Source organism: Saccostrea echinata, unplaced genomic scaffold (genome assembly GCF_033153115.1).
Source record: "Saccostrea echinata isolate AGI-Se365-2 ecotype Australia unplaced genomic scaffold, CSIRO_AGI_Sech_v1 ptg000012l, whole genome shotgun sequence".
NCBI lineage: Eukaryota > Metazoa > Mollusca > Bivalvia > Ostreida > Ostreidae > Saccostrea > Saccostrea echinata.
In genome coordinates, this window is record NW_026889761.1 from 1,142,131 (window position 1) to 1,153,078 (window position 10,948).

Below are 10,948 nucleotides of genomic sequence, written 5' to 3' on the forward strand. Positions count from 1 at the left end.
GACTTAGTCAAATCATTAAAAGAAAAGAAAAGCATAAATAGAATCACATTGGTCTCGCATTTGAGCTTTACATTCATTTTCTTAATACAAAAAATTGCATAAGATTTTATTCAACAAATATATTTAAAAATACCAGTGTAAAAGTACATGTACAGATGAAATTCTGGCCAAGGTATTGCCATGGATGACGGTCAGAGATTCGTACTTTGACTTCGGCTTGATGTGGCGCGGAAAGCCTCGCGTATCTTATCACGTTCTTAAAGCCGAGTTCCATTTTCTTTAGTTATTAACACTCGGCAATATGAAACTTGAAATTGGTTCCTTAACTTACTAGGTCAATTCACTACAACCTATAGTGTAAAAAAAATAAATAGTAGGATCTTAGAAGATTTTGTAGATCAAACCTTATTATTTTATGATATTTATCATCACAAACATATAAGTAGCAACCTAGTATAGTACACATGTACCCTACGATTCCTTGATCTTGATGCAGAAATGATCTGTTTGTCAAAAGTATGACGAGTTAGTTCAAAAATATGCAATAACTTTCTACAGTTAATTAAATACTTTTACAATTTTTCATTTTTTTAATTCTTTATTTTTCTTTATTTTTTAATAAATATTTTCATTAAATCAAACATGTACTCTTATATCTCTCCATAATCCTAACATTTATATTAAATATGTAACAGGCTTTCATCTGGCATGGTGTGTGATACTTTTTTTTAACGCCTGACTATATGTCATTTATTATACGCCTTTTCGTTCTCTAGTGTGTTGTCAACTTGATTAACTTGCGTACTCGTGCACCCCCATTATTAATTTCAGGTAACAATAAATATCAAGACCATGGCTAAAATATTTTAATACATTTATAAAATATTAAAAGTCCGTAATGACAACACATCGTAAAATTTCCCCACAATTACTTAGAGTACATCAAATGTCGTCTCACTTCACTGATGTTACGCCAGTGTTTTCTAATACCATGGTAATGTCATAATATTTTAAATGATGGCAGATGTAAACGAAATGTCATAAATCTTGTGATTTCATTTTCCATTAATTGGCTTATATGACCCGTCCCGCTGGGGCAGCAAAAAGCCCCTTCATCTTAAACTTCTACTGTTGGCGAAATATTGAGAGGAAATTATGAAAAACGAGAAAAAGCCGCACGTCAGGCGGAACCAATAAACCCGAATCGTGAATACCGTTTGATTGATGTCGTCATCAGATCAATATAAATCCTGGAGATCTGTGTTCTAGTATTACGGAACTCTGCCACGCTCCATTGAATTTTATCAGATCAGAAAGCCAGCTCATTTGATTAATAGTTTTATAACTTTTCTAAGCTAAGAATCAGTTTTAAAAAACATCAGTTTTAAATTCACGAATTCTTTTTCATGCAAAAAATTTAAGAAGATATATGATTGCTCTACAATTTGGTTTTATAAACAACCTCTCAGAAGTTGAATTAAAAATTAAATTCTCCGAATTTGAACGCAGTCTTTACATAGTTTCATTACATTATTATTTTTATTCATCTTTTAAGAGAAATTTGAAAGTACACTGTATTGATTCAGACAAACTCTGAGTTTGATATGAAGATTTTTATTGATTAATATCAGATTGTCCATCATTTAAGTTCAAGACAAATTCTCAAATAAATGAAAATATTTCAAAGCAGCAGGTTTGTTAAATGGGAGAATTATTAGAAAGCACTTCTGCTGGGCGTGTAAGCTTTTTTATAAACTGATTATCCGTGTATATAAAACAGATTTCACGTGAAGAAATAAGCCAGATAGATTAACGCCTCTACCGCTCGTGATACCATGAGAACGAGGGTCTAACTAAAAGACGCATCAGACGCTCGGAAACCAAGATAAGATTTGATGAATGTATAAAAGTTTAGAACATGAGAGATTGCCATTGATAATCGCTACTGGGGGCTATGTATCGGCTATGATTATTTATCATGATATATGTATACAACTCTCGTCTTTCATCGCCAAATTGTTAGGAAAGAACGCTGTATACAGCGAGCTATGTTATACTTCTGAAGTTCATATGATAAAAAATATATAAAACAACCGACACGTCACTTTCATGTAATCAAAATAAACCGTACGTCAGAACGCCCAAGGGTAAACTAAGTAACCCGTGCTTAAAACTTTATTATTATCATTTTAGAGGAAGGAATGGCTGACTGTAGACAATTTAGAGTTTTTCAGTTGAGGAAATTTCTGACATTAAAAGACTATTGATCCTCGCCAGTGATTCTTTGAGAACAGTTGAAAAACCCGGAGGACTGTGTTTTTTGTGTGGCGATGTTAGTGCGTGCTTGGAGATCATTGCAGACTTTTGATTATTAAGTTAGCAGAAAAAAGCAAATTTCTGATCTTCTGGGACTTAATGATACTGAAGATAATTTGGAAAAATTATATTTCGTTTTCATCTCTTTGCAAAGCAATTTCAGTATGAATCTTTCTACAGATATCATGCAGGACAGCTCTCCCGGGAATGGCTCCTTTGATTTTGCGAAAATGGATCTATTTGTCTTAAGTTCCGAGACACTTGTTATCATTTGTATCTTCTCCGCCATATTTGTTGTGGGAATGCTGGGTAATATTGCCCTCCTGAGTTACGTCATATGCCGTAATCGAATGACGTCACCACATAATATCTATTCAACTAATTTGGCAATAGCTGACCTTCTAACTTTGGTAATAGCCATGCCATTCTTGTCCTCCATCTATGTATTGACCAACTGGCCGTTTGGTGAGCCAGTTTGCAAACTCAGTGAATGTATTCATACGCTGACTACATCCATCACCGTTTTCATGATCACAGCTTTAAGCATAGAGAGATATAGAGTGACCACGGTATATCAAACGTCTTCAAACCTCCCGTCAGCGTCTGTGATTTCTTTCTTTCTGTGGCTAGTGGCTGCCATGTTGGCCATTACTGACCTAGTCTCAGCGGAGACTGTATCCCACAAGAACTTCCACTTCTGTCAGCCTTATAAGGCAGCTTGGGGAGAGACGTACGCCAAAACTCTGACTCTCATTAAGTTTGCATTTACTTTCGCCATACCCATGTTCATCATTACTTCATTTTATTTTTTGATTGGATACAAGCTGAGTTCAAAATGTTCACGGTATGATTCGTGTTACTATGGCGAGAACCATGCTGAGGTCGAGGAGGCGATGAGTAGAAATTCCAGAAGAAAACGCATGGTAGTTCTAGTTTTTGGCCTCGTTCTGGTTTTTGTTGTGACATGGCTGCCCCGACACGTATACTTAATGTGGTTTTACTTTGATCCTTCACCTTATGATTTCATATGGCACGTTGTAAAACTGACTGGGGTGTGTCTCATGTTTTGTAACGCTGCCCTAAATCCCCTCGTGTTTTTCTCATTCGACCCGAGATTTCGTGATTATTGTTTCTGTAGCAAGTCTCAATCTAGCGGAGATTTAGAGGAATATAACGAGTTACCTCATGAGACAGTAATCCTCAGCGACTTACCCGGTAACTCCGTGATCCTCACAAACGTCACTCAGAAGGACGGGGGCACCAAGGTGTAAGTCAATGGAGGCTCAGAAATCTCATACAGCGTCAATCGGCTCAGAAGTGTTGAAAAAATCGTCGTTAAAGCGGAAAAGAGTTCATTTTACTTTAAATTTATCACAGATCTGACAGATTTTTGTGAGATTAAAATATATATTGTGTTTAAAATGTATCAAAGAATATTGTTATATATTACCTCAAGAAATCTGACAGATGTGCAGTCCATGTCAAAAACTAGAAGTAGTATAAAAGTATTTAACACCTCAATACCGACGTTAGCTAGAGATGTACAATGTATATGTCAAACTCACGAGTTATATAAAAATAAAAGTACACTCTTTACAGAGTTTGCCATTTCACAAGGAAAATTACTTTTTAAATTGTATGATTAAGTTGAAATTTATTATATAAAATTGTATTCATATTCCATGCTTATGTTATTGTCTTGCACTTTCTTCTTTATGTTGACGAATTTTGTCCGAACAAAATGTCACACCTGAGTAGAACGTCACACCTATAAAGAATGTGACATTCGAATAGAATGAAAAGTAAATAGACCATATTTTCATGTTTTTAACTTGGTAAACACCTACCCCAACTGTGTTAGTCCGAGTCTTGTAAATGTAGACCGTTGATGTCATCGCTGCATATCATGGTCAGTGTCCGATGTCGGAACATCATGGTCAGTCTCCGATGTCGGAGATTCGACCATTTGAACCTCCCGGAAAAGAAGAACTCTGTAAAAAATATATGAAATTGCATTAAATATTATAGTGGGAACATGTGGTTTATACTTTACTAAATGATAGTTTATGGCCAGAAAAATCAAGTTTCATATTTTTACGTGGTTCTGTAATTTGTTGACCACCCTTCCTACTTAACGGCTACAATAAGGGGATCGTTAATGCAGGTCCGTGGGAAGCTGTTTCGGGGGGGGGGGGGCAATCAAACATTTCGGGGCACTATCAAGCAAAAATAATTTTTGACAAATTTTTCAAAAGTCAGTAACATCAAAACATACGACTTTTCTTTTTTTATACAACGATTTCTCACGATAAATTAAAAACTAAGCTTTTTGATATCATGGACAACTGCTTCGTTAAATATGGAACTCGGAAATTTTCGTATCTTGTGATTGGTCATCAACAAAATTACTTTGTTAAATATCAAAACTTCTCTAAGCCGGCCAGCTGCCGAACTGAATAAAATGGCAAGACTAGAGGGGTGGTCGGTTTACTGAGAATGAATTGCAGGTTTACAGTATTTGCCGAATTACAGAATTAATGTAGTTTTATGGCTAATGTTGTAATAAATAATATGAACACCTTTTCAAGCTAAGTAATTTTTAGTATTATTTACTTAAGAAAAATATACCAGCTGTATCATTGCATGTGAATTACATGTATCTGCCAGATGCTAGGAAAGATATAAAATTGGCATCTTATATGATTATTTGTCAACATGTGCTTAATTATCGGAGGTACCTAATGTGTACTAAAGGTCTAAAAATTCAGGTAAATTATTCTGACAGTAAGGATAGTTAGGGCATTTCTTTTGATTTTTAAAAAAAAAAAATCAATTCTAAAATAAGAACAGAAAAAAAATATGGAAACGTTCCTTTTTATTAATCATTTGTGAAATACCTAAACTATCTGTATGCCTATCGCTTACGTCTTTAATAAATTTGTTTATACTTAAGTGAAAAGTAAATAATTATATCATTTCTGAGCTACATTTCTGTTCTTTTCATCATGAAATTATATTTTGATAAACATTATCAATTTTTTCTCAGCTTTTGTCTTTCTTCAGCGTCAAATGCTAAGGCCGCTTATGTCTATTTAAAAGTATGATGCAACATGGCGTTCAATATTTTGTTTATTCATTACGTGTTTGATATTTTATTAATTCAATAGTTGTTTGATATTTCATTAAATCGTGAAGCTAAATCACGTGTACACAATATGGACCAGCTACCTTACGTGCATTGTCCGGATGTCTCACATGGAATCATCTGATCTCTGGAGCCGATTAGTAAGAGAACTATTGAAGTGACGAAACACAGCCGATAATGGGAGAATAAACATTCATATAGTGACTGAACAATTTCTTTTTACGTCCAGAAAATTTAATTTTGCATTTATGTCTTGTATTGACAATATATTCTTATCATTTACTTTTTTAAACGTCCGAGATTTTTCTGATACTCTAAATAAAGTATGACTTTAATTTGTCGATAGACCTGTGAATGTGCCCGCATATAGTGTCGTTAGACTAGTTTATTCTTAATTAAGTCCAGTTGTAAATTATGGACTGGAGCAATATAGAATTTTTTTTGCATTATATGCATTATAAACTATACGTAAGAAATGAAAATAATGTAGTGTTTATGAATATGCGCTAAATCAGGACCCCAGTATGGAACAAACGACAGTGTACACTTAATACATGATCCCATCTCCCAAGTTAAAAACAATTATTTTTTTCTAGAAACCTAAATGATTAAATAAGTCCCTTTAAATGGAAAATCATAACTTTTTCTTCTTAAATGAATAGAAAATTCAGAAACTTCGACAAAAAAGTATTTCTATACATCTATCCAAAACAATTTTAATAGGAATGTTTAATCTCAGAAATGAAAAGCTTCAGTCTTCAAACAAACCAAACAGCGACCATTCTGATCACAAAAAACCAGCGGAGGTTTAATCAACAATGGATCTAACAAGTCGTATCTTTGATATTATGACTCATTTTCATGAACTGCTCATTTGATGTTGATTTTCTCCCACAATATTCTGTCAAGAAGGTGCTATAGTATATGACACACAATGCAAAGCAATTTTAGATTACTTCGCGATAACAAAGCGAACACGAAATCTATCGGCCTTCCGGACAAAAAATGGGGGTAATCACTCTGCCTTGCTGGGGACCGCTAAGCATATTATGCTGTCTGAAGCTTATAACTTCAATCAGAAAGATGGCATCTGTCCCCATCCCTCTGCTAAGTCCGACCCCAATTCAATTTGTTGTCTAATATATTAGATCTTATTGATTGTTTCGCTGATAGTATTGAGTGAAGTTGACGAAGTTTAATCGCAAAAAATTCAGCAACAGAGAAAAAAATATAAACGGCCGACTTTTAAGGGAGAAATTGCAATCCGTCGATCTCTCTTTAGTCTGACAGGAGTAAATAGATTGACAAACGAGTCCCATCGACCTTTGTAAGAAAAAACCCATCCCCCCTGACAGCAGATAAAACATATACCTATTGATACAAAAGATCCCCGTCATTATTATATAACTCGGAGATAAATCTGACGTTTGCAAGAATCACGCTTACAGGAGTGGAAACCAGATCTATCTAATATTTATTTTTGTTTTATTTTGAAATAATTCAATTTTCTAAATAAATAACAATTCTTACACTCAAATACACCGAGTGTCAATGAGTACCCGATTAACTGATTACATAAGTGCCTTCAAACTTCTACAATACAATAATGACAATATTGGCACCTGGTCTTTGACTACCGGGCAAAGCATACTAATTTGAAAAATCTAGACACAGCAACAGTGTTTATTAATGACATGCAGAAAGGAGTAATGTAAATAATGTTAACTTAGAAATATCTTCCAATTTTAAGCCCGCGCTATAATATTCAGAGTTGACAGTGTTTAAAAAAATATATTCCTATTGATTTCAAGTACAATCTAGATGAAAACATTAGTGCTTCATGCAGGAACACAAAAAAATATTATTTTACACTGTGAATTGGAATTATTACTAAGACCCCCCCATATTCACCCCCAAATGGTCAAAACATGGTACATCGTTTTGATTTGCTAACTATGATCTTCTTATTTCCTAAAAACGTATGTATTGTGTCACCTGAGTGCCATTTCCGGCCAAAAATGTTTACGGAGTCTGGATCTACGACATGAAAAAATTAAAATAACAAATAGTGACAAATTCATAAATACAGCGAAGAATATGAATCGTGAACCGGACAAAAACGGATCCCAGGGAATTCCAGAGGTGGGATCAGGTGCCTTGGAGGAGTAAGCATCCCCTGTCGACCAGTTACATCCGCCTTTAGCCCTCTGTATTAATAAGGTAAACGGAGTAATCAAGTCAAAATGTCTTGAAGAACTCCAAATACATGAATCAAGATGAAACAAAATCTTTAATGAATGACCTTTCATATTTTTTAATCCAGTTTCTAATACCTGTGATTCTTCTATAGTTGTTAAGAATATATTAACACCAACATCTTTTTTTAAAATACCATAAGGTTTAAAATGTGATCAAACCACTTCATTGTCCCGTGAAGTTTCAATCTTATTTACTTAATAAATAATAACGGGTTCTTTTTATTATTTAACTTTTTTAAAGTTACCTCTATTATATTTCATATATGTCAGTATATGGGAATAATATATTTGTGAAATACATGTACGTGTGCCTTAGGATTTATAGTGTTCCCAGAGATTATTGAGAATATTTATGATACATTTATCTAAAAAAATTTATTAATAACATAAAATATAATTTAACTTTACTGTTTAGCTTAATGACAATACCACCTACTTTCTAAAGATACATTCAGTTTTCATAGATAGCCTCCCATTTATTTTATATGCTTCCTGTTGACTGTTCAATATTACAGCTATCAAAAAAAGAAAGCCTATATAAGCTATGTATTAGTAAGGCATTGTTAAATCTGGTGATATTTCTGAAACACCAAGTATTTCACTGTCTACTTTGTATTGTGTGGAGCAAAATATGAAAAAGAAGAGGAATTCAGTTAAGGAAAAGTGTTTGTAGGCCTAGTAAACTAACATTACATATCAAAGAAGGCTTAGAAATTCGCTCGGTAAAACAACACTAAGGGTTAAAATGGGGTTTCATTCCTAGCCCTACCAACTCTCTCCCTCTTCCTTTCCATTTTCCAATATTTTGTCCCAAGTGAATCAATAGTTGACAGTGGAATACTCAGTGTTTCAGAAGTATCGCTAGTTTTGCAATTATTTAATAATAAATATCTACACTAGGTTTTCTTTTTTCAAAAGCACCCATTTTGAACATAAGCAAACGATCGAAAGTATACAAAGGAAACTGTATATTCATGAAAACTGCAAATAAAATAAGAAAGTAGCAAGTATTGTCATTTGATAAAAAACTGATTTTGAAAAAAAAAAAAAAAAAAAAAAAAAAAAAAAAAAAAAAAAAAAAAATTCATGAAAAAAATCTCAATAATTTCTGGGAACACTATAATTCAGCTATGACAAAAGATGTTCTAATTAGACTTCTACCTCTGACTGGGCGCATTCATTAAAGAATAGTGACAAGTTTGGAGAGTTTCTTAACTTTGAATTTTTGAATCTTCAAAGAATTTTGACTCAAAGTTTACGACCCCGGAGTCTTGAGGAATTTTGATATTAGATTTACTGATTAATTTAATTAATCTGATTAATTTAAATATTGATTCTGAAAATTCCGTTTCCCTGTACCAATGACCGTGTACGTAGGTCAAGGACAAGACAACATCCTGGTTATAACCAGTTTATTGTAAAATATGACCTTCAATAGTTTCTCAATTGCAAATTAATGGACCAGATATTTTATTTCAAATTTATTTTCAAAATCCAGTAATCTGAACCTTTAGGAAATAAATGAGGGTCAAGAGCTCACATTGGTTAATTATAAGCTACCTTTATGCAGAGGAATGAAAAGGTGAAGATAACGAACAGTGATCGATCTCCAAAAATCTACAAACAATAAAATGTGAGAACAGGGCATAAAAACGGACCCCCAAAAACTCAAGAGGTAGGATCGGGTGACTAGTAGGAGTAAACATCCCTTGTTGACCTATCACACTTGCCGTGAGTCCTATGTATTGATCAGGAAGATGGAGCATTCTGCAGTCAAATGTAGTATAAAAACAGAGCTATAACAATTGGTATGAAACTCGTCAGCCAAAATACGACCAATGATAGGTAATATTTGTTAAAAGGTCATTTTAACAACCATACAATTTACGATAAGCTGGTTTTAAAGGAGATTGTTGAAATCCCTGTAACTCTTACATCAACTAACTGTCAGTAGCCTTCCTCGATTTAAAAATTGATCGTACTCGGAACATGGCCTTGAGTATCGAATAAGTTGGGAAACGTAAACACCATATGCAGGTGATAGCGGAATGTTACTGCATAAATAAGGAAAGTTGACGATGGAAAAGCTGAAATCATCTTGTTTGTAATACAATTTTGTAAACAATTTGCCCTTATCGTCTATAGTTAGTAAAACATTCAATTATGAAACAGAGTGTGTCTTAATTTCAAGTTTATTGGGATATATCGAGTCGATATATGAAAGGAAGTAACTATTGTTAATTGATAAAACGTCGTCGATATATCTAAATGTCGAGTTGAAGGCCACAGCAAGTGTTTTCTTTTCTCATGTAAAAGTTTTGGAATAAATTCTGCTTCATAGAAAGAAAAAAAGAAATAGGTCAGCTAATAATGGAGTACCCATCGAAATTCCAACAGCTTGTTGGAAGACCTGGTCTCCGAAGACTGCAAAGTATTGTCAATGAGGAACTCCAGCATCCTTTTAACATCAACTTCAGAGTACTTTTGTGTAGAACCAGAGTGACTTTTAAGAAAGTAATTTTATTGATGATCAATCACAAGATAAGACATTTTTCGAGTTCCATTTTTATTGAAGAAGCCATTGTCTATGAGATCAAAAAGCTTAGGTTATAATTTTTCGTGAGGAATGCTTGTATGAAGAGTGAAAAAGCTCATTGATATGATCTTGTTTGGAAATACAACCTATCATTTGATCATATTTTGACTGACACGTTTCCCACCACATCATTTTTAACACAATTTGAAAATGTAAAAAAGTTGAAGATCCCTGGAAATTCCAAAGGAGGGATTACGTGCCTTGGAGGAGTAAGTATCCCCTGTTGACAGGTCACACCTATCAATATTGAAGGCTTCCGACGAGTCTGACCAATCGAGAAGATGTTTAAGACTTCTAAGCAATTGATCCGACTTTTGGCGTTCCCAGGGGTTCGTGATTTTGCCCTGTTCACGATTTACTGGGTCCAAAATTTGTAACAGGATGGAAACCAACATTTCCTAATCGTGACATAAGTAGTTTCTATATAGTTTCCAATTAATGGAAACCTCTGTTTGGTTTAGATTCCAGACAAGGGAGAAATCAACCTATAGTTTCCCCCAGTGTTTCCAAAGATGGGAAATTACGGAAACATACATTAACGGTTTCTTCATAGATTCCCGACAAGGAAACTTCAATCTGCGGTTTCGTCTGTGTTTCCCTGATGGGAAACTTTGGAGACCTGCTTTTCTAATT

General features: G+C 34.0%; 1 protein-coding gene across 1 annotated transcript; it reads left to right on the forward strand.

Moving 5' to 3' along the window:
• The first annotated feature begins 1,959 nt into the window (after window positions 1–1,959).
• Window positions 1,960–4,005, forward strand: LOC133185782 (neuropeptide CCHamide-1 receptor-like). Its single transcript, XM_061321075.1, has one exon. The coding sequence runs from the start codon at window positions 2,481–2,483 to the stop codon at window positions 3,585–3,587; it is 1,107 nt and encodes a 368-aa protein (XP_061177059.1). The 5' UTR covers window positions 1,960–2,480; the 3' UTR covers window positions 3,588–4,005.
• Window positions 4,006–10,948: the final 6,943 nt, after the last annotated feature.

Coding starts and splice junctions, on each gene's coding strand:
- LOC133185782 (XM_061321075.1), top strand. CDS start 2,481: ATGAATCTTTCTACAGATATCATGCAGGACAGCTCTCCCGGGAATGGC.